Genomic DNA, 27,782 nt, shown 5'->3' on the forward strand with positions numbered 1-27,782 from the left:
CTCAATCCCCACTCTGGTAGTTTCCTGTGTACACTTTTTACATGTGCAAGGCTGAGGGATGTCTGCACTGCAGAGAGCAGGATAGCACCAGACCAGGGAGCTGTAAACCCATTTCAATTTGCACTAAAGGTGGGTGGAAACACATGTATATAACTTTTCTTTACCTAGAAGTGCCATCCATTGTCCTTGCAAGTTAAAACCATTCAGCATCTGACTCGGATTGCATCATAACGCTGAAGGACAATGTCAAAGCAGACTTGAACCTATGCCACGTTTCTAGTGGTAGATCATCACAGAAACTCTGCTCTGTTTTTGGAACACTGTGTGTCAGAGAAACGCGTTGTCCTATGGGCAGATGAGGCATAATCAGCTCTGTGTTTATAGACATGACTGCTGTAGTTCAGGTCCACTATCTCCTCACTAAATGCTCCTGACCCTGGCAATGTTCTGCAGGAAAAAAACAAAAAATAATGAGAAAGATTGGTCTAAATTAGGGGCTGTTTTAGCACAAATTAATCACTCGGCACTAGTCATGTAAACAAAGCCATCCAAGGGGATACTGCAGCTTTGTCATGCCTGTAACTTAGGGCAATCTTTCTTTAACTCATACCCTCTTTCCAACAGGAACAAAACTGTCTACCCTTGTATCATGTGCAATAAGTAATAATGAAGCATTAACACAACCTCTGACTTAAATGTTCATATCCTTTTCCAGCCCTCACTGATCAGGCGATCGCACTATACTTGCCAGCATTAAACCTCAAGAAAAAAAATAAACCCCACCTATTAGGGTCTAGTACAACTATTGTATGTGGCAGTTGCACTTTGTTAGGTTTTTTCTCTCCTTCACTCTAGAAAACATCTTGGAACAAGAACAGGGGAAGGTGTCTGAGATCACCCCAAGTACTTCTACTCCTGCACAAGTACTGGTGTGGCTAGCCAGGCCTGTTGGCAGTTGCTGCACCGGGTGCTCCTGTTGACCTTTCTGTACTCTCTTGTTCACTAAAGTAACATGTTCTTTATGAAGTGAATAAATTAAAGCTAACCATTTAACTGTGTTGAGACTTTTCCATTTGCAATCTTGTTCTACAGTTCACATGCGAGTTTAGTTATAACCATGTATTCATCCATATTTTATTTATGAAAGCTGTTTATACAGAAAAACTGTTGAAGGTTTACCAATATCTTAATAAAACAGTAATTTAAACCACACTTCAGATAGTCTGTTTATTTAAAAGCTAACAAAGACAGCAACCAACATCTGAATTAAGTCTCTTTACTGTGGTGAAAGCAGATTTCCTTTGCATTATGTGTAACAGAAAACAACACTGGTCAGCCTTGTGTGTCCATGTGGTAACCCAGAACCTCTTCTACAGGGAAGGAGGCTGGTGCAGCACAGTGTAAGTTAATTAGATAAACATTCCAAGCCTGTTTCCCCACATCTTGTTTAAAAACTGACCATATATAAGTAAAGGTTCTTCATTAGGTGAGCAAAGCACAATGGTATGGCTTATTCCTTGTCCTTGCAAAGGCTGGACACCAGCTCCAGCACACATGATGTGGCTAATCAAAATAATTTCCTACAGCTTAGGCATCTTATTAAGAGTAAAGCATCTGCGAGTGTTGAAGAGGCAGAGCTCTGTGATTACTGCTAATTGAGCTGTGTGTGATAATCACATGCAGCCCTGTACAACAGCAAATACTCACAATGCAGCACCAGAGTGTGTAGCTTGCCACAGTCCCACTTCAGCAGCTGGGACAACATGTGCACAGGCAGCTCTGAGCTGTATCTCCCTCTAGCTGAGGGAGAAGCAGGTGATTCAGGTAAAAACTGTGGATCCTCCTCAGTTGCTGTTGAGATTTAAGCATTTAAAACCAACACACTTTAAGAATCCCAGACAGATTTCAGCATTTTTCATTAGCATAATTCAGGAAAAGTGTGACAGCGGTATGGCAGGAAAACTCCTCAATTAGCAGTCAGGCAATACAGCAATTCAGAACCAAAGAGCAAGTCCAGCGTGGTGGCAGCTGCTCACCCTGACAGACCATCTCTACCATTTCACATATTTACACACAGACATCCAGAGCTTCACACCAGAGTTCAACATTCATTTTATTAACAAAGTGCAAACAGTTTTAAACTACAGCACTGCCACTGTGGAACATTCTTACAGTAATGCACATCAGTACAGCCAGCTGAGACAAGGACAACTATCAGTTACAGCTATTCATGCTTTGTCACTAACCAGGTATTCAGCTTTCATTGTAGCTTCACAAGGAGTTTAGCAGCTCAAAAAATGCAACACAGTGGCAAAGAGTTTGCCAATGTGATCAGTTGGTCCACAACAAAAGACTGAGGAAAACAACTTCTGCGCCAGCTACTTCACCCCAACTCTCACTCCACCGCACCTGTGGGGCACAGCAGTCCCACAACCAGCTCATCCTGTTCCAATGAGGACATTCACACATTCACAGTTATCCCAATGACACAACAGGACACATCCTGAAATGGGGCTCCAGCACCTTTCAGGCTTTTCAGAGCTTCTGGAGCTGGCAGAGCCAGCAGGAATGCAACCTTCAGTGTAAGGCCTTCAAAGGTCACTTTGCCCCAGTAACAGGTGTTAGACGACTGCAGAACCACACAAGGGTATTTGACAGAAGGGAGTGTGCACAGACCCACCAACACCAGCCTCAGGCTAAGCTCCAGTGAATAAATGCACCACCTCTTCCCACGGACACGAGCCGACAGGTCTTCTGGCCCCAAGCCTGTTCTCTACCTGCTCCAAAGAAAATCAGCTTCCATTGAAACCCTCACACTGGGACAGTTTCAAGGCTTCAAGCAAATACAACCTTAAGAGTCACCACTTTGTACCAAGTACCCAAATTGAATCTGAATTCTCTACTGCTGACTACATAAGCATACAAACCCACCAGTCCTCCCTCAGCACAGTTTAACTTCTGAAGACTGCCTGGAAAGGCAGGAGCTGCATGGCCCTGGGGGTGCTGGGCAGCCATACAAAGCAGACCTGGGGCCCACCCCTCTGCTGCTGATCTCCTGGTGGCAGACCACAGCTCATCAGTCTGTGCCAACACCCACTTGTCTACTCACAGCAAGGTGAACGTTGCTTCTGGTCTCTGCAGCTCGAGCAGCATGGCAGAGGTGCATCTCCAGGGCTACAGCCACCTCACACGTTAGCCAAGGCAAACAGTTCCAATTACCTGGTGCTGTCTTCTTCAGTAACAAAGCTGAGATCATCAGGACCAACTTGATCGCCCTCTGGGAATGCTGAGCTCCGCTCTGAGGCTGAAAACAAACAAAAACCCAGTAACCTTTACCAGATGAGCAATCACAACACAGCAAGTTAATGTTCCACCACCTGCAGGGCTCCCGCCTTGTACTTCATCCCTCATATACCAGTACACCATGAACTTGACAGAGTTAAGACTGCCACAGGGTTTTAAATTTAAGGTATCTTTAAGTCAAGCACAGAAAACAGCAATGTTTTGGTTCCTCTGGTGAGCTGAACTCCAGTCACTGAGCTGAGCCACTGGGCTGTGCAGCTAATGTGGTCTGGGATGCTTACTCAGGAAAAAGTAAACCTGACCTCATGTCAGCTGTCACCTCACAGATTTAATTTTGATCAGGAGGTTAAAGCTTTTCAAAGAAATGTGAGGTGAGTATTTGAAACTACACTGAAGTGCTCAAAGCACATTCTTGCCAATTAGGGTGAAAATCTGTATCTAAGGCAGTGGTTACCTCCCTGAAATTGGACAACTTGCAGTGCTGATCCTGGTACACAGGGAGTTCCAATTCAGAAGTAGAGCTATGGGTTTTCCAACACTTCCCTGGATGAGTCACCTCAACTGACTTCTCAAGGCTGGAAAGAGTTCCTCTCTCCTGTTTTGATCTGTTTTTAATTAGGATCCCAAGAGAGGAGTTCCAAATCTTACTGGTGCTTGCCTGAGCCTTAACACCCCTAGAGCACCCCTGTGAGCTCTGCTTTCGCAGCACTCTGTGAGGATCAGAGGCAGGTGTGGGGCAGGGTTTGGGGAGGGGGCTCACACAGTCAGTTCTACCTTCACTGGAGGACTGGACAGAGAAGGTATGGTTAAATCTCTCCGAGGCAGAAGGGGCATCCTCCTGCTCTTCATTTTCTGTGTCACATTCAATGTCACTGTCACTGCTCATTCCTGGTAGGAGATGAAGGACACGCGTCTGACATACCCCAGCTGCAAAAAAAGAAAATATCCAAAAAAAACCCCCAAAAGGCAAAAATTACAGCAGTAAGATCTGTGTAGCTGAAGCATTCAACTTTTTAATACATAGGAGTTCCCAATATCAAGAGCTGTCAGAACAAGAGAGAAGGAGCGCGTTCAGAGTGAAATGTATTTACCAAATCACTAAGGAATCTGACAGAACAGCGGGTACCAGCTTTGACAGCAGCCTCATTTTGCTGTGCAGCTCAGCTCAAGGGGAGCAGTTCCAACATGTCACCAGCTGAGAGCAGACTCAGGTGTCCACAGCTCCTTCCTGTCTGAGCTGCACTCCCCTGCCAGCTGCTCAGTCTACCTCTACAATTAGGACAGAAAATAAAGGTTGCTTTTTTTAACAGGTAAGAGGTAGCATGACCCATGGAGCAGATGTACCTACCAGACCCTTCAAGCAGCAATACGCTATTCAAGTCTCACACAGAAAACCCAGCTTTTCCTACAAAAATGAACCAGGGCTGTTGACGAGCAAGGTAGCTTCTTTTCTTTTGAAAGCAGTAAAAATTCTCCCTTTTGTACAGTCTTCTAGGTGACAAAAGGGGTTTGCTCTGTTATTTCTTAAGAGCTGATACTCATTGCTAAGAAAAAGCAAGCAGTTAAGTGAGGTGCCAACTCTACCTTAGTTTTCCCTCTGAAAGGAAAAAAAAAATCTAGTATTTATTTCCTGGTGTTCTTAACAATGAAGTATTTCAGTTTTTAAAATATTTTCCTCTTAGGCTCTCTGCTATAATAGGAGAACTGTGGGAACGCATCATGATCACGCTGCAGTGACTAAGAGCAGAAATTCAGTTTTGTCACTGAGAGACCTTCTGTAAATGCCAACTCCTACACAATATTGCACACTGCAGATAGAGATGGATGCTGGCACCTTAATATAGGCTTTGAGCTACAATTCAGTCATTGAAATTCAAATTAGTGCAGGGGTGGAAGGCAGGAGAGTTTTAGCAAGATAAGAAAAACTCTTTTACATGGACTTTCAAAAAAAAAAAAAAAAAAAAAAAAGCAATAATATTTTTTTCCAGCATGGAAAGGATGCAGGAAGGGAGAGGGGAAGTTTCCTCCAAGTCTCTAAGGAAACTGGCTTACGTCCCACAACACCCGACACAAATAAAATGTTGGAGAACTTCTAGGGCAGACTTGGTGGTAGTTACTGATGTGGTTTGTCCCTGAAGGCAGAAGACTTAAAAGCCAAGGTCAGTGGCTACTTTTAATTAGATAAGAAATTATTTTTAAGGCTATGCAACTGAACATCAAAGCAAAGACCCAGAGGTGTATCAAGAGGTACAAAAAGCAACCAGTAGTCCAGAGAAAAAGTGATCTGCTGGGTCTTCACTTCCTGCTGCACAATAACATCACTATTTCTCACAGCCAGCAGTGACACAGAGATGTTCTCTCCTTACTCAGATTTCTACTACAGCTGCCAAACCTTACAGCAGAGTTCAACAGCCATGAAAGCAGATTCTGGGGTTTGTTGGGTATTTTTCCCTCTTTTTCTCTCCCCTTCAAGCTATTTCCATTACAGAGTTGGATCATCACAGACTGGAGTGTTGGCACATTGCATTTGACCTCTACAACATCAAATTTACCTTCTTCTGGCCCTGCAGAAGCACCTTCAGACAGAATACCCTGCAGTTCACCAGTTTCAGAGTTGTTTTCCAGACCACCTGACTGTGCTCCTTCTGTACGACATCCTTTAGAATTTGATCTTTAGAAAGAATTTAGGAGAAACATAAAAAAATTCATGTTAGAAATTCAGCTTTAATCCAGCCAGTGCCACATGTAGTTTTACTTGTTGTTTCAGTCTCTTGCATGCCCACTGAAACTTGCAGATTTGATTGATTTCGAAATATTTAAAATCTTAAAACAATAAACCTGGAAAAGTTTATAATGAGTATTTTCCAAAAATGGTGACTCTTGCTATTTAGAAAAAAAACAACAATCTAAATACTCCATTGTTCTTAGCTTAATTAGCCAACAGACAATTTTTATGAAACTGCTGAAAAGCAGAGTCTCAGTGAAAAAATACTGTCTTAAATGAGGAAATCAAAAGTGATACATTTCAGTTAAAGGGTATTTTGCAAGGAACAGTGGGAAAAGACTGGGCCTGCCTTTCAAATCAAAGTGTCAGACTGCATTCACAGCTGAGCAAAAAGAGAAAAAATAAAAGATAACTTATAACCTAGTTAAAAAAACAAAAATTGATACGCAGAGGGAACAGCATCAACGAAGTAAACTTCAAAGTAATTTCTTTTTCATGCTGTAAACACCTGGTTTTAGTAGATTGGGGTTTTTTTCTTTTTAGATGAAGGAAAGGTGGGGGAGGAGGTAACAAGAGGAAGAAAGAATTACCCTAGAGCACCAACTTTTCTGGTCTTCTCTACAGCAGCTAAGCCATTTAAGCCAGAAACTCCCACATCAGAATCTGAACCTTCACAAGGTCTTTCCTCTGGCTTGGGCAGTGCCTCAGAAGTGTTGCTGTTTGCCAGGGGCCTGGCAGAGTGATGCCGACTGCTCAGCTTGGAACTCCCTATGCCACCTGAGTGAAGAGGAGAGAAACTCAAAGCACATCCAGCCTCATTTCAGAAGAATGAGCATCCAATTGTTCTACATCACCAGTTTGGTTCCACACGTGTATGCACAAGCACACTTACGCCACTGTCTCTCAAAACCTTGCATTTTTAAGGTTTCAAACCTGTATAAACACATCGAGCTCCTGTTTCAGCTGCTCTTTCTGGTGGGAGACTTGGGTAAGTACAGATTAACCTTTCCCTATCTTATATAGTTAAAATGTTATCTTCTGCTTATTTTTTACTAACACAGACACCCTCTTCACTGTCATTTTTCCAAGCTATAGATGCAAGTCGTTGGCTGCAGCAAGGCAGCTTTTTTAGCTTTGGACAAGGGTGAAGCTGGGCACACAGGTCACACTTAGCCTGTGCGATGGCCCTATGGTACGTTCCACTTTCTCCCCCAAGACCTCTGTATCCATTTAGCATTCCAAGAAAACAACTCTTTGAACACTTGAAGGGCAAAAAGCTTCTGTACAACAGATGCATCCAATCCCTCTAGTAAATCTGACCTTGCTTACCTTCAGCAGTTTGATTGTCTGCCTTCAGACGCAGGCTGCTGTCCCCGCAGTCCATGGCTCGCCGCAGGGACAGGCTCCCAGCTGCTCCAGAGCGAAGGGCTTTGGGTGAGTTACTTTTCTTACTGGCAGCTGCAAAAAATATTTGAAGATGTGACAAGTGTTCAAACTGCTGCATTATTCTGTCTTTATGCCTCATTTAAGTGAAATGAGGCTTCATATTAGTCTCATTGATCATTAATTCCCAATCCTGCACAAAACTTCCACTAGTCTTCCAGTTCTTTAGTCCACTCACGTTTGTAATACATTTCTTACTCATCTTGGCTCCAAAATGCAAGCAATAACTTGGATCAAACCCAGAAGGCTGGAAAATCATCTCTCCCAGGCAACAGGGAAGTGAAAGAGGTTTAACAAGTGCTTTTATTCAGGACCATAAGTAACAAAGCACTTGCACAGCCTTCATGCTGGTATTCAAAAGATGCCACACTGGCCTACCAGTGCTGCCAGTAGGACGCAGTGACAGTACCTGAACAGACTGATACACAGGACCTCTTTGGAAGAAGTCACCATAGAAAAGTCTCTACAGAGAGAACCTTGGCTTACTTGAATTTTATTAAGATTTCAAGTTATTAAAGTATAGCAAGTTCAGAATTTAAAAATTTTGTTACTGGCAAGCATCATGAAACATCCTCAAGTTCACAGACGGGTCAGACACAGAGCAGCAGCCACCAAGATATGATCAGCTAGGATCAGCCTGACAACAATTCAGCTCCAGAACATTCTCACTGCCCGAGCTGTGTTACTGGTTGTGGAGCAGAAGTTTTGCTGCTTTTACCAAGAAGGCCTGAAGTCAGTTTCAGTGACATTTGCTTACTCAAAGGCAGTGCAGGTTTTTTACATTTCTGGATTCTTAACAGCTGAACTTGAGTATGGAGTAAACATAAAAGGTCTTTTTCCAGATGCCTGGATATATGAACAATCTATACAACTGACATTTGTAGGAGACATTTAAATCCCCCCTTTCCTATGGACTCACAATTCCTTATGTAACAACTGGTAACTGAAGACTTGGTTAGCAGTTCCATTCCTATCTCTTGCAGCTTGCTGCAGCTCTCTGTTCCACAGGCAGCTAAAGCGCCTTGCTCAATGGAGAAGAAGCTGGGCTGTCCATCACATGAGCCACCACTGCTGCTTCTCACTTCTGACAGTTGGTTTTTTACATCAGACATCTTGCTCCGAACTTCAGCCATCTGAGTTTTAAGTCTTTTCAGCATCTTTAGGTCAGGTGGTACCCGCCACATTGCCTGGTGCCTCCGCTGATCTCGATCTTTTAGAGAATAGGATGATGCTTTTACCAAAGGAAATGTCAAAGAACACAACAGGTAAGCAAAATTGTTCTCAGAGAGAAACATATCTATTTTTAACAGCTGTAAGAATTCTACTTTTCGCCCTGCTATAAAAATGAGGGACAGAGACATATTCTTCTGCACTGTTACGGCACCAGAATACTTTGGTTGCAAGCACTGCACAGCTATGAGAGCAGATTTTCACTCTGCCTGCTGGGGAAGGCCCCAAAACTTGTTCACTGGAAGAAGCAAGGCACACAGTACTGCATGAATTCTGATGACAACTGAGCCACTATTCCCTGTTGCCAGGCAAGCTCACGCTCACAAGCCTGCTTGCCAGTGAATATATAATTTTATAAAAACACTTAACGAGTGCTTGTATAAGATTTTCATACCACTACCACTTCGTATTAACAACCAGAACTCAAAAGAAATCTGAAACTAGGGAAGGAACTCCCTTAAGTGTCTAACACCAGAAGATCAGGTCAGGGAGTTAATACCCAAGTAAGCCTACATGCTGCTCAGCCAGAATTAGATCAACTTTGATGTATATTGAAAACCTTGTAAATTCTGTGTTGCACTGCAAATTCAGCTGTTCAAAACTGTAAAGCCAAGTGGCTCTTAGAAACTTTCACCTTAGGAGGTGAATTCTGGAAAACTCCAAATGTAACAGCAGCTTTCTCTTAGTTGGTTGACTTGAATAAGCTCTTAAGAGAACCTCACAAAACAGGGCATTTCAGCTGTGTAGCCAGTAACTAAAGCTGACCAGGAAGCCACACAACAGGACAGCTTAATCTTGCATGAGTAGTACAGGACAAAGTGCAGTGCTCTCTCTTAAGGTCTTTTTGTCTAGGACTTTTTCCAGGCAAAAGAAAGCTGAGCCTTACAGTTCAAGTGCTGCCTCCCCTCTTAGTGTTTATGGAAGTGCCTTCCATTTTGGGAAATACACATTACCTTCAGATGAAAATTCATCTGACAAACTGTTTAAGGGACTACATTAGAAAAGCTAATCACAAACAGAACAAATAATTTGACTTAGCTTTTAGATAACCAAGCATTTATTTGGCCCATTTGCTACATTATTTCTCTTCTGTTCTATTGTCATCAAATGGTTGTTTCAGAATGACCCGAAGTAAGACGTTGCACAGCAGTGGGCCAGTGAGCTATAAATAAGTGTTAATCATGATAAACGCATTAGTGCAGTTTGATTTACTTTTAATTCTTCACTACCAAAACCAGATAAACGAGCAAGCTTCAGTAGCAGCCACAGATGCTAGAACTACTATCTTGCTTCTGCTGTTTGCAGCTGAAGGGTCCTAACTGAGCCACACTCTTACAAGTCTTCAATTATTTAAATACCATTACTATATTTTCCTCATGACATTTTTATCATTTTTCTTCCACAAGTGCTTACATGTGCTTTTCCAGCCTTACTACTACACACATTTTCTAGGTCTCATTTAAATGCTTTTTTTTCACATAGAAGTAAATTCCAGGATTTATTTCCTTGTTAGGAGACACTGTGCTCCTAGTGCTCTCAGCCACTATGTGCACAAACTGTGTGAAGTGAGAGGTGTAATTGCCTCCTCAGCAGAGAGCTGTTTTGGGTTGTTTTGTCTTTCAGTGATAATCCCTTCTAGAAAAGGGCCTTTCACTCATCTCCCACAGTCACAGCCAAAGAAATTGCATGAACTGTCTCCCTACAGTGTTGCTACACAAACCAACCAGCCAGTTCAGTCACAACCCCCAAAAAAAAGATGACAGACCCTCCTTGATACACACTTCTGGTTTCAGTTGAGTCACTTGGCATTCTCAAGCTGAGGTCAACCATGAAGACAAAGGATGTGTTAGAGCAGGCAGAGCAGTGCAGCACACTGATGAGATGAGGATATGCAAGTTTTGCCATCAACTAAGGATGCCTGTCTCCCTCTTCTTCCCCTCCCCTCCTCAAATTTGCTTCTAACTCTGGGGCTGCATCCTCAAGACATTTTCAGATTGCAATTAAATAATCTGAGATGTACAGTTACCTCTGTTCTGCAGAAGAGAGGCAGGTGGACGTGGCTGAAGGCCCCAAAGGTTTTCCATACCATTTCTGTCCTTTAGATCCAACAAGTGGATTAAAATCAAGGGATCTATATCTAATAAACTGCTACTGGCTGTTGAACCCAGGGCACTTCCTCCCCGCCTTGAAGATCTTCCACTGGCACTGGTGTAGCCATGGCTGGTACCTATGGAAGAGTTGGAGGAAAGGAGTGTGCTTAGACATGACAAAAGTTCTACAATCAGATTAGGAATTAAAACATTCCAGTAAACTTAACAAAACAGCAGCATTATTTTGTGGATTAATGGATTCTGAAAGCAAATCAGATATGCTTCTGACTAAAAGTTTAAGCCAAAAACCACCGAGGGGTGGAAGAGAAGAAGAAGTAAAAAAGGACTTTGCTTCATATCTTTCACGCAAATCTCTTAATAGATTAGTAAACAAATCACTACAATGAGCATTTATTCTGAATAAAAGGCACAAACTTTTTAGGTTCCTGCTGTCAATTAGATAAGGGGGGAATCTTCAGTTGAGTTCTACTCTGTATTACGATGTTCACAATACATAGCGGCCAAGGCACTCAAAAGATGAAGAGTCTTCAGAGAAAATAGTTAGATGCAAGAGATGAAAATTCTAGTTTAGTACAAGTCCCTTCCAATGCTGACAGATGACATTGCTAACATTCAGACTGGAAAACAGAACAAGCAGGTAAATGCAAGAAGCTCAAGTAAGGAGATAGTCAGCTTTTATAAAAGCTGTCAAAAATTACTTTCGAAAAGCTCCTAAATAAAAGCTGCCTCCACTGCCACTGTGCTCTTACTCTAAAGTCTGTGCTTTCAGAAGGAAGCAGACATGTCCCTCAACTCCCTTAGCTCACCAGGACTTTTCAAGACATTTTGAAACAACAGCTAAAAGCAGGACAGTTTAGGAAATCTGTCTATCAAGCACTAGCAGACTTCCACAGCAGCATAACAACCATTTCCAGTGAATGCCACTTCTGATTTCTTTGCCATAAATAAATATACTCAATATATGTATATTTCTTTCAGAATCTTATTAACCTATGGCTAATTTAGGCTACAATCATCTTTAGGCACTGAGAGATTTTAGAGTGCCCTTTCACTTACTGTATTTAAAATGTATTTCTGCTTGACCTGTAATGATTCTTTACTTCATTCTCTTCATGTACTTCGGGTTTTACAGTGCACTAAAACCTGACTGAACGTGCCACACATTCAGAGGCCACATGGATATCAGCAAAAATTGCAAAAGCCTCCTTCCAAACTTATGTATCATTCTTAAACAAGCACATTTAGAAGATCACCCCCTTTTTTAAAACTGAAGTAACAAAATGTTTCTGCTACACTGCAATAATTGGTACAAACCACATGAAGCAGCATTTCCAAAAATAGAAATGCCTGCAGAACACACAGCTTGGTGCTGCTTCCAAGAACAGGGAAAGGAATCCAGCAGCATTTCACATATATGGGAATTCTGAAGGCTCTTTTTCATACCTGATGCTCCAGCAGTAGCAGCAGCTGCTGCATCTTCCATGAGATCTCCTTCTTCCAACTCCATATTACTGCTATACTCCACATCATTTTCTCCAGACCTTGAGAGATGATTGGGGTGGAAAAGGAGAATGCAATTATGAGCTTCTGTCAGCTCTTGTTAAACCTTATGGCACATACCTTGAAAACAACATTTTCTGCACTTCAAACTACAAAAACTCAACACAAAGTGTGTTAATTAGATGACTGACTCACTATCCAGGGGTCCAAAAGTGCCATACTGCAAAATCTGATCCTGCAGTCTTCTATATTTGTATGTGTTACAACACATTCTCATGATTTAATGAAGTTGCTAAGACTTGACATTGTGGTCTCAGCTAGGAAGCTTAAATTCTCTAACTTAAGTAACATTCTTCATCATCACTCTCCTACTACTACAACACTTCCTAATACCAAACCTCTCCTTCATTACAGTATAGAAACAGATTTCTTAACAGTGTTTTGGGAAAGAACCTTCACAGACTATCACTTGTCAAAGACAGAACACAACACTAAAGCAAACTAAGACATTGGGAAGATAGCACCTAGCTGACCAAAAATCCTATGTTTAGTGTTAAATCCTTCAGTTCATGTTGCTTCTGGTACAGGAAATATTCCTCACATTGCACTGGAATCCCCCACACAACTGAACTGTGATAGAGTAAATGAATCAGTTTCCACTGGAATTAGGATGATTACCCTGGTACACAAGTTGATGATCCAAAAGGCATTTGAAGTTACTTACATAGTTTCTTCATCAATATCATTTTCTTCAGTGTTACTAGTTGCTGTTGAACTAGCTGAAGAGCTGCTACCATCAAGGTGGTTCACCTCATCTTCTCCAGCAAGATCTATATCCAGCTCACCATCAGAGAGCTCATGCTACAGGAAAAACAGAACAAGTCTTTATAAAAAGAAACACTTAGGTTGCACTTGGATGCATTCACCAAAAGCTACGAACAGAAACTCTCCTCCCCAGAGTGTCACACTAGTATACAAGAGTTCAGAGGGTCTCAAAGCACAATAAAAGCTCATAACAAACAGAAGTTGGATTTTTTTCTCAGCTGCAATTTGGAAACTTACTTGTCCTGGGATCTTTTAGTTCCGTTCTGGAACATTTCTCTAATGTCATCTCAATGCTAGCTCTCAAGCATGTTATCTCCCATTTCCACAGAGGATAATAAACCTAATCTACAATTCAGAAGTTCAGCTATGTTTCTACTGCTATCCTATCATAAACACTGCACACAGAGAGGCAGGAAAATTATAATTCCTACATTTAAGTCTTCCTGCTGGAGCTTCTCCTCCTCCTCTTCCTTGCTATCTCGTACTAATCCTGGAGCAGCAACATTCTCAAGTAGTACTTCAGTGCTTTGTCCAGATTTCTTTGATCTTGCTTCTGAACCATCATCATTCTGGGGACTAAGATGAGTGTCTGGAGGTGAAATGCCTCGTGATTTCTGAGTCCGGGAAAGTTCAATCGCCAGCCTCTTAAATATTAGAAGGATACACAAAAGCACATGTAGAAGACAACAATGGAGCATCACCATCAAATCATGTAAGTTCAACTTAAATATATACTATTTTAATAATGTGAATATTAAACTACTAATAGCAACTCAAGTTAACAATTGTCAAATATGAACTTTTTAACCTAAAAAGGATAATTACTGGTATTTTACATTAACATACACATCACTTACTTCTTTAAGGTTATTTATTTGTTGGATATAACTTGTCTGAGCTGCTTCCAGTTGAGCAATGTACCAGTGCTGATCTCTACACTTCTGGAAGAAGGTTGGTGAGCGAACTTGGAACCTTCAAAAAGACATTTGAAAAGTTTTGTTGGCTTTATCCGTTTTTCAAAATCTGAAAAGCCTTGCATAAGAACATCATAGGAGCTGAAATCCAGTCATGAAATAAACTTAACAAGACATGTCCTTCCTATACTCAGTATCATGAATGCACTGAAGGGCAACAGTAAATATTCTGTAGGTGAGGCAGTTACCTTCACAGACTAATGTAACAAAATCAATAAACATCACAAAGCATTTAACAGGAGGAAGAAGACTGAAGTAGATGGATAAAGCTTCTATCCTGTCACATTAAAAGTTCCATTGACAGCATTAGCTCTCTTACAATACAGACTTCCTTCATTTCCAAAGCTTTCCCATGCTTGCTATAACTGCTTCTAAAGAGGCAGAGAAAACACCCTTTTCCTTTAATTAATTTAGCTACAGATCTCCAACCCAGGCTTACTAGTGTCAAGCATAGCTACTTCACAAAGAAATAGATGTACTTAAAGTTTCCACAGCTCCCTTCAGCATATTTTCTTCTTTAAAGCTTATGATAATCCATTTATGACAAAACATGTCACAATTCTTTTAAACTCAGCTACTTAATTATTTCCTATTTCAGCAGTAGGCGTGATACTGTGTGAAATTATAGCAGGAAGGAGCTCCACTGAGTTGTGCTCCTTACCTTAGGATGACAGTGTCATTTTGCCTGTTTAAGTAGCCTTCATTGGCCAGCAAGTCCAGTCGGAAGAACCTGTTGTAACCCCAGCATTCTCCAACTTCAAAATCAGAGGCAAACTCTCGAATGATGTTTTTGGTGGAATCGTTGGTGGACTGGTGAACCATCTCTACACGGTACTCATACCTACACAGGGGAAGATTACAGGTATTAATACTAAAAGAAAGATGTCAGAATTGCTGAATATATCAAGTCGAACAGAACTGCACTTCCTGGGAGAATTGCATACTGTGCTGAAGAGGTGAGTCAGACTTAAAATTTTACTGAACACTTATATAAAAGAGTACAAGGGGGGTGAAAGTAGTAATAGGAAGTAGAGTTGTAAACCAACCCTAGGATTCAATACTAGGAGACAGATACTGTTATCAGCTGTTTTGCCAGGTTGCTTTTTATCTCAAGAAAGCCACTGACTAACAACTTTAAAATATTGTCTTAGGGCAAAATTCAAAGCTCAATGGACAATAGAAGTTCCACTCTGCTTTTCAAGAGCACTCTGCATCAGACCCTAGCAACACTAGAGCATGAGAGGTCATTCTCTGCAAACCTCTCCAGATGCTTTGCCAATAGAAAAACAGGTGCTTTTACTACAGGTTTGCTTACTTGGATGTCTCTGGCAATCCAGCAGACAGCTCCAAGAACACTGACAGGTAGTAGCCTCGTACTACTCCATTTCCATCCTTGAAATAAATAAAATTGAGAGATACATGGTTAAAAAAAGTAAAAGCCAGAAAAACAAAACACAACTCCTCTATGTACCCTTGACATTTAGAAAACAGCTTCAATCAACAGACAATATGCAGTAGTATGCTACAGTAGTATGCATACTTTGTACGCTAGAGTTTTGATTTTTAGTCTTTGCAACCTAGAACTCCACCTGTAACTTGAACCCACATGGAGTTTGCATCTGGAAGCACATACACAGTCTAGTATGAATACCTCAGATATAATCACAAAACAGAGATTTAATTATTCTATTAACATCTTAGGGGTTCAGTTAAGTGGAAGACTAAGGAGACAAACACATGTCAATGTGTCAACGTTTATTTAACCTACAAAAAAATAGTAAAAGGCTCATAAAATCTACTTAGCCATTTACTACAGTCCAGTTCTTTAAATTCTCAACATGAAAACAGGTCAGGTTATATATTAGTCCTGAAATATTTAACACACAGATGCATTTCAAGGCTACTTAATTTTTGCAAGAAAAGCCATTTCTTCAGAAAAAAACATGCAACGTGAAAAAGTTAGGCCAGTTAACTAATAAATAATATTAGAATCACCAGAAATCAGGAAAACATACGGCAAAACCTCCACTACGCTCACCTTAACCAAGGATGAAGAACAGCTCAACTTGAATCCTCTAGGTTGAAGAAATATTTCAACTTACCATTAAAAAAAATAATAATTTTAATGCCTTCTGACAGCCCACCTTATGTAGTCAATCCTGAATTTACAATACTTTGAAAACTTAAACAAGGGTGCACCTCTGCATTGCAAGAAAGTAGTTCTGTGCATCCATGGGCTTAACAGATTAATCTAGTTCTCTGAAGATGCCACATAAATCACCAACAAACAAAACCTGCACTCCAGCACTACATTTCTCCAAACACAGCTGTAGGAGCAGCCAGAGCTTCCTAGAAGCACTGACCAGACTAGTGGACTGTAAGAAGATCGTATGTTGTGGGTTAACATTCCAACATAGACATACTGCTTCAGAAATGTGAATATTCAGCCCACTGAAAGGAGAGTAGTAGAAGACACACATTTTACTATCAGCACCTGAGAACTGCATGCACAGTAAAAGATTCCCCTTCAACTAATACCTCATCCTCCTCCCAAGTTCCCAATTAATTATTGTTCATAAACATAAATACAGTTAGTTATGCTATACCTCAATTCTGCAAGAAACATCTGCAAAAAACACTCAGACAAAAAGGGTAAAAATATCTATTAAAGTTCCTGTGGCATACTGGTAAAACCCATTTTTAATTGCTTTTAAAGTAACCAGATGGGCTAGACTAAGAATGTTAATGCTGGGTATCTGGAGGCAGAGGGGGGATACTCCAAAGGCTGGTGATCAGCTCTACAACCTTATGATACTCTTTTAATGAGCTTCTTATACACAACACGAGAAGAAACTAACTGGTATTTCCTCGCAAGAGAAGCATATGAATGCTGGTTAAGTGTTTTGGATGGGATAGCAACTCCAGTTGAAAATATAACTCACTGGATAAACTTTTAACCTCCAGCAAAGTCCTGACACTTGGAGAGGCGGACTGTAAACAGGATCTGCTCGCTGGCGCAACGTACTAGTGAGAAAGGAGAAAGAAACATTTGCTATTGGGACCAGGCAAAACCCTCCATGAAACAGTGAGCTGCTTGTACACTGGCACTCTTACACTCTAGAACCATCCTTCTTGCTGCAGAAAGCAGGTAGCAGCACGTGAGGCCCATGCAAAATGTTGTGTCAATACAAATACATGTATTCCTTGCAAAATTATCCAATCTTTTTTAAAAGAGAAAAATAAGTAGTTAGCGAAAAAGATTTTCCATGATAAAGGCAAAGAGTTTAGCTAGGAGTAATTGCTCACCTGTTAAACAAGAGATTATTTTATTGCATTCCTATAGCTTAGTTCATATATTCATATGTAGAGACTACTCAGTGTTTTAAAGAATATTACTCATGTACAGAAGAAACAGGAAAACCTCCCAAATATTCACAGTAATTTAAAATACATTCTTACCTGAAGTTTTCCAAGACGAATGTAGTTGAGTCATAGGCTGGAACCAATTCACTGGAAAGGGAAGGAGGAAATAAATAAATAAAATACACATTCAGATTTAAACTCACCTCAGAGAAGCATCTAATTATTCTTTTCAGAAAACATGTCAAGAAAATAGTTTTGAGATGGCATCTAAAAGCAAGTCAAACTGATTTTTGCTAGAGAACAGAAAATTATTTGAGGAATTCCTTAAAGACTTCTCTTCTGATTTTTTTGGAGATGTTTTTCGGCCAGCTAGTATGAACTCTCCACAGACTTCCTCAGAACCCAGCACTAGCAAGACTCTCTTTATGAAGAACTGTGCTATGAAGTGATTTTGGCTGCATACTCTGAATTAAGGTGACCTGCACAGGAATCTCTTGAGAGCCTTGCAATTTTATATTGAATGACCCAATAATAAGAGAAAAAGGACAAATCAGTAAACTAAGTGTAAAAGAGGAAAAAAAAAAAAAGTCAGTTGGAACCCAGTGTCCTGACTCCCCAGCAGGGAGTACAGACATAAAATAAGCCCTGCTGGAACAGAAAAGCCTACTTGCTGGATCGCAAGAGGAGTAAGTTGAGCTGTTGAACATTTTCTGTGTATAACTCTGGACCCTAACTCAGTCAGGGATACCAAGCTTAACCCAGAAACAGAAAGAATCACGGATTGCCATCGCCCATACAGCTGAGAAGTATGACTTCCCTTGGCTGGAAAGCTCTCCAGATCCTATCCATCAGCTACCAAACTCCTACTCTTTCCAACCCACACGTTACCACACGGTGGTACTGTCCTGCCCCAGTTTCACAGAAGACTGACACATAAGAATACACCTACCTCCCAGACTCACTGCAACATCCTCCTCCATCCAGTGGTACAGTAAAATGGGAATGAGATACTCTCCTCTAAGATACTTTAAACACTTTTTAAACAAGCAAAACAAACCTTTGTAAGGTGGCTTTTGAGTTTTAACTACAACAGAAAGGAAATGCAATGCTTACCTTGTGAAGTCTGGAGGGACAGGAGTAGTGACAAATGAGGCCATAGGCTTCCGATGAACCTGCTGGAACATCATCAGGATCTCTGAACTTTTGGATATCAACTCACTCTTGCTGCAGGATCGTAACTATATGAGGAAAAAAAACAAGAAGGAAGAAAAATCCTTAGGTCCACTTAAACAAAAAGACACCCTCAAGAAATATCCATCTATTAATAGTTAAAAAAATAAAATAAAAAGAAAGGTCAATAGAGGAGGGATCTATGTAACACAACATTTCAGCTCTTTTCAACATCACCTGATGCTCTACTTCTTGAAGCAGGGATTCCAGAAGTTCAGTTTCTTGAGTAAGTGATGTCTTTTGACCTATTTAAAGAGAAGAACAGGTTTAAAGAAAAAAGACATACTGACTGGATTTTAAGAAACAGAGTTGTTGTGGTTTTTTTTAACTGGAAGCTGCCTCAGAACCTACTAAGATAAAAGATTTATAAATATAGGTTGATAGAGAAAACATTTTAAAAGCAAGCCTACGTTTTTAATTAGAGCTGTAGTAAAGAACACCCTTGAGGTTAAGACAGTAATGAAACAGTCTGTGTCTCAGAAATGGGGGGTTTGTTGTTTGGGGCTGCTTTCTTTGAAAAAACAAATAAAAACAAACAAACAAAAAAATACCCCCAAAAACAGGTTTGAGTTCACTCTAATTCAGACAAGCCTCTCTGACACTTTTCTCCAGAATGTCAAAGTGAAATGGCGACTTTTAAGTATTTTCTTTATAAACAAGAACAAACAATGCTTGAACATGACTGTATCACAGTAACTACATAATTAACCAAAAGCTTTGCTGTAGGTAGAAGATTTCTGTCAGCTGTTAACTTGCCTAACACTGTGAAATGTGTAAGGGCAAGAAAGTTTCTCAGTAGATTTACACTTGTTAATACATTGCTCCTGCTTGTAACTGATGTGGAAAATACCCACCCATGAGTGTTATAAGCTTGTTCTTCAGCTGAGTGTCTAACCGGGCAATCATCATCTCCACCGCGTTCCTGATCTCCCGAACTCGCTCATCCTTGGCACTTCTCACTGCCTCCACGTTCCTCTCCTGAAACAGGGTTCAGAAAAAAACCAAACAAACAAAAAGAAAGAAAGCCTTCACACTTCTGCATGTTTTACTCATTTACACCCTGACTCTGCTCTCTCAGATCCCAGAAATATCCAGGTCTCCCTAGAGTCCCATCCAACACTATTTTTCTATAAGGGGAAAAAAAACCCAATCCTGGTTCTTACTGAAGCTTTCACATTTAGAACAAGAAAACAGGCCCGTGTTTTCGGATGAGCTGCATGACAGGATAGTCCTGTTGCCAGCAGTAGACTTTTTTGACTTTTACTGAACACATAAGCGTGCCCTCTGGTGGGTGACCAAAGGTTAACAGTTAAGTTGAAACAGTACATAGAGATTTGTCATACAGGCATCCTTCAGTACCAAAATTTGTATTTACAGCTGTCAGTTTCTCTTCTGTAACTTGAGCAGCAAAAAAAATGTTACCTTCTTGGTAACAAGAACAATTTGATAAAAATAGTGCCCTTCAGCCTAGAAGCTGAGGGCTGCGACCCTCTCAACAAATACCAAGTTTTTGTAAAACAGTCACATTTGAGCTGCTATAGAGCTAACCTACCACTGCATGTGGCAAAAAACTACCTGAATAACAGCACAGGCCAAAACCATCAGAAATTTGTTAAAAAAAAAACTTATTTTATTTGCACAAAGACAATAAATCTAACAGCGTTCAGCAAAACACGAAAACAGCCCTGCCTAGAATACAAGAAACTACTGAATTGTTGGAATTTAGACTGAAACTGCCAAAGCTGAACATGTTGGTATGTGGATGTCTAACACATTTACCCCTATGGGACTGGAAAAGGAGGGACACAAACTTCAAATCTGTCATTGCCGATGCTCGAGGCTCAAATATACTTGTAGCTTATTAGCATAAAGACAGGAAAATAAGCTCTATAAGAATCAAGTATTTTTTCACTTGTTTAGCATGGCAGACTGCACTTTTCTAAGTGTTGATAAAAATACATCTTCCAAATAACTGCACAATTCTAGCTTTTGAATATCACAGACCAAAAGAAAAATTCCCTGTTACACAACTTGCATCCTTTTTGTCTGGCAACTGCAAAAACAGTACTGAGAATATTTTGATCTTTCCACAATGTGTCTAGAGATTATAACTAAAAAGTTATAATGTGTCTTTGTGAGATAATCTCTGAACAGGTGCATCGTGAGCATCTGAAATGGTGCACCATTTCCCCTTCCCGCTTCAGAGTTTTCCTTTTACAATGGTGTACTACAGAAACACTTAACATTATCTTGGATCAATTTCTTACCACTTCTTGCACCAAACTGATCAATTCCATGAGCCTTCTCCTCAGCTTTACCACTTCTTCATTTACTTTTGTGACATGTTGCTCATAGATTTCTGCCAATGGCTTAAAAGTATGCCCTCCATGCTGTTAAAAAAGGGAGTGGGGAGAGAGAAATAATAGAGCATCCCATTTTAATTTTATTCCACTCCTATTAAATTACTGAGAGGGGAAGAAAGCCTCCTAGTGTATCACTCATTTTGGAAAAGTTCCAAAGCAGATTGTACGTAGGAAGCTTGTCTTTCACTTCCCTTCCTAAATCATGAATTTGGCTTTCATACCATCAAAGCTTCCTGTCAAGAGTTATCTGGAGTCTCAACAGTCCTCCAAAACTAAACTGCTTCATTCACTGTGCAATTCTCTAACCCATCAAATAATTATAGAATGGTTATCTTATTTTTATTATTATTAAATGACCCTTCCCAAAGGCAGCACACTGTTAATCAGATACTCCAAGCAAGGACAGCAGGCTCTCCTTGAAATATTCAATTGAAAGGATAACAGTGTGGTGAGCTGTGCTGCTAACACAGCCTTGAAGGTTGCATTAAAGATTACAGGCCAGGAATAAGTGTTATCTATCTTCTCTGAGAAAGATTTCTTCCTTTGCCCATAAAATTCTCAGAACCATCTACAGTTAATCCAATGTATCATGAAGTTTATAATAAGTAAGGAATTCTGACCTTATTTCAGCAAAAATTCTATTAGCTTCTCTAATTATAAACAAAGGTATCACCTTTCACAACCAATGTTCACACTAAATGATAAATACACATAAAGCTGCATATTTGCATGGCAATTCAACAGCCATAACAACAGTTTCATAGCATTTCTGTTTCTTCAAAATGCTGTCAAACATAATATTTGCAGTCTCTTATTGTAAAATATCACATGCATCCAAGCAAGTCTCTTCTTACCATCCCTCCCCAAAGAGCACACTGGTGGCAGATGCACTTCTTACAGGTCCAGCAGAAAACACTAAGCTTTTCATGATGATTTTCACACCTTAAACAAAAAATAAACGTTACATCAACAGAAAACAGCTACGAACTTTATGCAAACTCAAATTAACATTTTCACTCGTTTTGCTAGCTGACACTTAAGAGTAAAGCACAAAATATCTGCAGAGTTTTGCAAGGAGAATACCTATATTCAGTAAAAACCTTTTGTAAAATAAATATTGCTCTTACTATTCTCTCAGGAAGTATTACACAGAGACAAGAAAGTACATTACTAAAATTAGATTTCTCACCAGCAAATAAAGGATATCCTCAATTAATCAGCCTCAGAATTCTCAAAGTTAATACTTCACATTATTAAAATCTAATAATATGCAACCTAAAGTAACCACAGAGCAATGTTTTATAAGCTTTTTATCTTGTAATTTCTTAAAATATCAGGAACAGCATCAATCAAGAAACAGAGCACAGAGCAGGCCAGACCTAACACCCAGGCCCCTTCCTTCCCTGTCCCACTAGGATTCAGGAACTTGGGGAAGTGGCAGGTACAGAACACATAATTAGTCTCTGTACATTTTTCAATTATTCTTCTCACACTTTTCTCCTCCAAATCTCCAGAATATATCTTAGAACATATAACAGCACTAGTAATGGGGAAAATAAGGAGAAAAGCGTGCTGAGAAAATACTGACAGCTGCTCCTGGGAATACATCAGAAAATACTGGAGGCTCCAGAGACAAGGAAGGACAACGAACAGCAGTAACGTGACAGATATAGCAAGATTAGTGGTTTCTGTGGGACTTCATGTATTTTCTCTGATCTCAAATTGGGTTTATTAATTATATTTCCACAAGGGACTAGAAGACATCTTCTAAGACCAGCTTCTCTGCTTTTATGTGCCAAGACACCAACTCAGCACCCACAGTCTTAATGGGATTGTCAAAGGAGCAAGCCATCAAGAGAAGACTTATTTCAGAAGTATGGTCACTAAAAAGGGCTAAAAGCCTTATGTATGAATACCCTTCATGCTTCTCACATCTCACATTTTAACTATATTCAATCAAACTAGAAATAGCAGTAGTTTTCTAGGCAAATACACTGAAGAACATTTCTCATTCCGTTAAGTATGACAGAAATGAACTCCAACTTTTAGTCAGTGAACACTGATTAAATTAAGCTTAAATACAAGTTATCACTTTGTTCTCTGATTTAAATAATGAGCAGAACTTAAAAGTTTGCTCATATAAGGCAAACTCCAAAACATTTCTTGTGAAGAGGGCTTCATTTACTTGTCTTTTTCATTTTCTTCATGCTTTGTGAGATTGCACAGTTGAAGTGTATCAAGCTGTTGTGTGACTTCTTCTGCCCAACGACAGTTTACAAGCTCTCGCAGCTGCAGCGGGGCTCTGCAAGAAACAGCTACAGTTAGAGCAAGAACTTAGCTCCAGGAGCTAAAAGAAAAGCATTGGAGCTAATTCAGTTAATTGAAGCTGTACAAGCCATTTCAGGAATTTCAAGTCAATTTGCACATTTGGGGGCTGAAGGAAGGCAAGAAGTACAAGCAAACCACCCCACAATAATACAAAAAATAGCTACACAGGGAACCCAGGAAATAATTTCATTTCTTAGTCCTTCTTCAATTTCTCACATTATTCAGCTATCCCCATTGTAGTGCTTCAATTATCCCCTTTGTAAAATGCAGACACATTTATTACCTCCTTACAAGCATTTTAGAGCTATGGAGCCAATGCTTTAGAAGCTGAGTATTTAAAAAGTTCTGCAGAAATAGTTGGTTAGTTCTCTTAAATACCACTCCTCCCTTAGGGGAAAAAATACGCTACCTTCCAATTTTTGGTCTATCAAGAGCTAGAATTGCTAGGCTGTCAAGAAGTGCTAAGGGGTGCAAGGGCTTAGGGGAACAGGGTGGGGTACTGCATTAAAAAAAATATATTTAAAAATCACAAATAAGACATTGCAGGTAGTTATGCAAATCTGCAACAGATGTCTCAAAAATTACAAATATGAAAAAGTACACATTTCAGCATGAAAAAGGAAGTTTCTGGTCTCTGACACTTGCACGAAGAATATTAAGAGTTCTAAGAGGAACAGTAATTACTCCTATTAAACCAATTATATGCACTGAAAACAGCAGTGTGATGGGGGAGAACAAAGATCATGCTTAGCTTGTCAAAAAAACAGAACATATTAATGCGTAAGTACTACAACAGGGTAGTTTTTTATAGTAACAGGAGGCAGGTCTCAAAAATTCAAGCTTAAAAATTTAGTGCAACCTGCACTCAAAAATGAGGGCTCATAACAGGACAGTACACCCAAATCCTGGTAATTTATTTCTGATTTTATAAATACCTTACCTACAATGAGGGCACTGAGCTCTTTGTTCAGTCAGCCAGCGCTATGAAGGAAAAAAGAAAGCATTTTTAAGACTGTAAGAAAAGAACTGCAAGCAAGTACATTCTGCCATTAATTATGAGTTACCTCTTTTTATTAGTCTTTCCACATTTTTCCTTCTTTTACAGGTTTGTAATTTAACTGTTCAACCACTTAGTCACAGAAGCTGCTATTTGTATCTTAGTAATGAAGTAACCACTTTTCTTTAGCTGTCAAAGACATTTCTGTTAAAATGATACAGAGAATTTTCAGGTAGCAAATATTCCATTAGAAACCACACACCTGATGCAGGCTTCCACCCTCATAGACTAAAGGGCACATTTCAACCAAATAAAGGAAAAGACATAGCAAGCATATTTTTCAGAGTCTAAGTTATTAGTCTTCAAGGTAAGTTACTTCTTTCTCTTGAGCTATTTATAGCAAGTTAGATACCTGCAGTTCAGTGATCAAATCCACAAGGACCCTTTGAATGTTTCTCTTCCAGCAAGCTCCAAAGACAAGTAGCTGAGAAAAGAACTTCATCTGCCCACTACGACTTATAAGTGTAAAAGCTCAGCAGTTGAAGAGCTCATATTTGTCAGCTCACTACTACATTTAAAGACTCATGAATAATTTCTCACCACCCAGCAACAATATGTCACCTAACATTCTTAATATGTAACACGAATCCTTCACCCACAGTTCTTGTCACAGCTCTCAAAGTGAATGATGAATGTTCCAGTTTCTGGAAATACTACCCAAGGTCTGAAAACCTCAGCTGAACTGTCTCCCACTACACTAACACATGAGGAGGTGCTTCAGATGCTGTTTCAGCCTGCTCTACCAGCCTGCCTTGAGAGAGATTCAGCCTGTACCTCATTGAATCATACTAGTTTAGCAAGCATTTTAAAACATCTCCAAGATGACAAGAGATGATGCTGTGACATTCCAGTGTTCCATACTGACAAATGGAAACTCAGCCTTTGATTTCTGTCCCAACTTTTGTCTTCCATACAGGCATCACTGACTCTCAACAGATGCTACAGAAAGGATCATTATGTGCCTGCTTCTTAGAAGCAATTATTCCAGACAGTCCCTATAACTAGCACTATTGAATGCAATGCACAGCCTGCAAAGTTTTTCCTCAGAGTGTCATGAAAGATTTTGAAGGAGAAACTAAAGAGCACCAGGAAAAAAGAAACCTTGGAACTCCAGGAAAAGGGACAAAAAAGAAGCAAGCATTTCCTTGTAAGATTAGTAGTTTTTAAGTTCATACAGTTGCAACAATAAACTATAATAAGCAAACTCACCCGAATACAACTGAAACAGCAGAGCTTGGAGCAATGAGGACACAGACGTGCATCGCGCAACTTCTCCATACAAATAAAACATCGGAATACCTCAGCAATGCTCTGCAAAGGGTAGATTATTGCTATTGTTAAGCCACATACTTCAAACATATCAGAGTTGCATTGATTTTCCAGGCAGAGGGCCAGGTTTCATCACTGCAGACCCATTCCAAACAGCTACAGATGGCAGCTCACTCTGAGATGCGCCAAGTCAAACACCACGGCTCTTCTCTCCGCGTTCTCCTACACTACACCTGCTCTTAGCACCCATTGTGTAACACTATTCTTCTTCTTCAAGGAATAGTTTGTTTGCTTGGCTTACGTTTTTCCAAGTGGGTCTTTTTGTAGTCAAAGTATTATTCCTGCTTGTGTTCACATGGGACTAAACAGCTGTCAGAAGACACTGTGCTGTACCTGCAGATTTTGAACCCACAAGTTGCACTGTATTGACACCAAATTAACTGCAAAACCTGGTAGAGTGCACATACACATTATACAGAACGTTAACAACAGGGGTTGAATAGGATGTGGCTTTTTTTTTTTTTTTCATTTTTGTAAGACTTACATTTTTTCAGGTCTACCATTAACACTAACTCCACAATTTCTACACTCTATCACACCCAATTTGGTGTGGACTTTCACCCAACCTTGGACAACAAAAATATAACTCTTTTTTACTATACCCATTTGAAGAGACAAGCATTTCCTTCAAGAATACAACCACCTCATCTCTCTCCATTCCAAAAATGAGAAGGGTGTTTTGAAATACCAAGCTAGGCTTTCTTTCTATACTGAGAGATTTTTCATTGGTCAAGAAGTTTTACATTGTAGAGGAGTTAGATCCCTTCTGGCTTTAACTATGGAACTTTTAAAGATTCTTCAGATGGGCTATTTTTTTCTCCACAGAGTTGAAATTATAAGTCAGCAAAAAAACCTGAGGCATATCTTCAATGTACAGACACCAGAGTATCTCCCATACATTAGTGCCTTCTTTAGTGGTTGCAAATAATGCAAGTGCAGTATATGCATTTACAGGAAGTTATCACACAAAGTGTTTTCAATTCTCCTCCTGTTTGGTTGCTATTAATAGAGACCACAGCAATGCGTGCAAGCTGCCCAGGTTACAGATGGGCACCAGTGAGAGCTGTGCCCCCGTGCGTGCCAAGCCGGGTTCTGCCAGTGCCAGGTCTCCATCCACCTCCAGCACAGTCACCTCCCATGTTCCACCAACTGATTTTCTAATCCTGACTATGTAAAATAACTGTGTGCCCGCTAGCAATGCCACCTCTTTACACCCTGATTCCTCTCACGCGAGCCAAGCTCCCTGCTCTGCGCATCCCTGCCCACCGCAGAGCTGCAATCTGCTTTCCGCCCATGCCCGCTGCCGCTTGGCCTCCTTCCCCTCAGAGGAAGGAGGGGGACCTGCCGAGGGCTCTGCGGCCCCGGCGCCACCCGCCAGCCCTCCCCTCACCCAGAAACAGGTCAGGACGCCCAGCCCCAGGCTCTCCCTGGACCCACCGCGGAGCAGAAGGTGCAGCCGCCCCTCCTGCTGCCCCGCGGGACGCGCAGCGGGAGGCAGCGCTGCCCCCGCACCGCCCTTCCCGCCCCCCTCAGGGAGCGCGAGCCCAACGGCCGCCCCGCCGCTCACCTCCACGCTCTGCTCGTCCATGGCCGCGGGCTCCGGCGACGGGGAAGGCTCTCCCCGGCCCCTCTTCCCTGCCGAGGGTGAAGAGCGAAAAGGCGCCGCCGGGAGTTCAAAAACCGCCGGGGAAGAGATGAATTCCCGGCCCCCGGCCCGAACGCGGCCGCTCCTCCCTCCGCACCCCCGCCCTGCGGCCGCCGAGGGGAGGCGGCCTCCAACCGCCGCACTGCGCACGCGCGGGGCCGCCCGCCCGCCGCGCGCAGGGGAGGGGCCGCGCGGAGCCGGGGCAGGGCTGCGGGGCCAGCTCAGCGCTGCGGGATCGGCGGGGCAGCGCTGCGGGGCCAGCTCAGCGCTGCGGGATCGGCGGGGCAGCGCTGCGGGGCAGGGGCAGCGCTGCGGGGCCAGCTCAGCGCTGCGGGGATCGGCGGGGCAGCGCTGCG

At 41.1% G+C, this 27,782-nt stretch overlaps 1 protein-coding gene across 6 annotated transcripts; it reads right to left on the minus strand.

Moving 5' to 3' along the window:
• Window positions 1–1,262: 1,262 nt before the first annotated feature.
• TRIM37 (tripartite motif containing 37) lies at window positions 1,263–27,543 on the minus strand. 6 transcript variants are annotated; one of them, XM_051635885.1, is made up of 25 exons: window positions 27,349–27,543; window positions 25,662–25,763; window positions 24,336–24,376; window positions 23,253–23,369; window positions 21,922–22,009; window positions 20,972–21,094; window positions 19,559–19,682; window positions 18,882–18,949; window positions 18,588–18,712; window positions 17,571–17,621; window positions 17,054–17,135; window positions 15,427–15,503; window positions 14,773–14,952; window positions 13,995–14,109; window positions 13,569–13,781; window positions 13,037–13,173; window positions 12,256–12,353; window positions 10,728–10,928; window positions 8,391–8,681; window positions 7,358–7,486; window positions 6,619–6,805; window positions 5,856–5,974; window positions 4,078–4,230; window positions 3,220–3,304; window positions 1,263–2,780 (listed from the first exon to the last, which is right to left on the minus strand). In XM_051635885.1, the coding sequence occupies exons 1-25, from the start codon at window positions 27,367–27,369 to the stop codon at window positions 2,774–2,776; spliced, it is 2,934 nt and encodes a 977-aa protein (XP_051491845.1). In that variant the 5' UTR covers window positions 27,370–27,543; the 3' UTR covers window positions 1,263–2,773. The 6 variants fall into 6 exon arrangements, with proteins under 6 accessions (XP_051491845.1, XP_051491846.1, XP_051491844.1 ...); XM_051635886.1 differs by having other exon boundaries at window positions 4,078–4,191; window positions 8,391–8,702; XM_051635884.1 differs by having other exon boundaries at window positions 1,263–2,777; window positions 8,391–8,702.
• Window positions 27,544–27,782: the final 239 nt, after the last annotated feature.

Source organism: Apus apus, chromosome 18, assembly GCF_020740795.1.
Source record: "Apus apus isolate bApuApu2 chromosome 18, bApuApu2.pri.cur, whole genome shotgun sequence".
Classification (NCBI taxonomy): domain Eukaryota; kingdom Metazoa; phylum Chordata; class Aves; order Apodiformes; family Apodidae; genus Apus; species Apus apus.

What these genes read in the sequence shown, in the direction of transcription:
- TRIM37 (XM_051635883.1), bottom strand. Translation starts at nt 27,369, where the DNA reads ATGGACGAGCAGAGCGTGGAG. An exon ending in CTCTCTTCTGCAGAACAGAG is followed by an intron (nt 8,703 to 10,727) that starts GTAACTGTACAT and finishes CTTTGGTAAAAG; the next exon opens with CATCATCCTATTCTCTAAAA. An exon ending in AGAAAAGTTGGTGCTCTAGG is followed by an intron (nt 5,975 to 6,618) that starts GTAATTCTTTCT and finishes TTCTTTCTAAAG; the next exon opens with ATCAAATTCTAAAGGATGTC.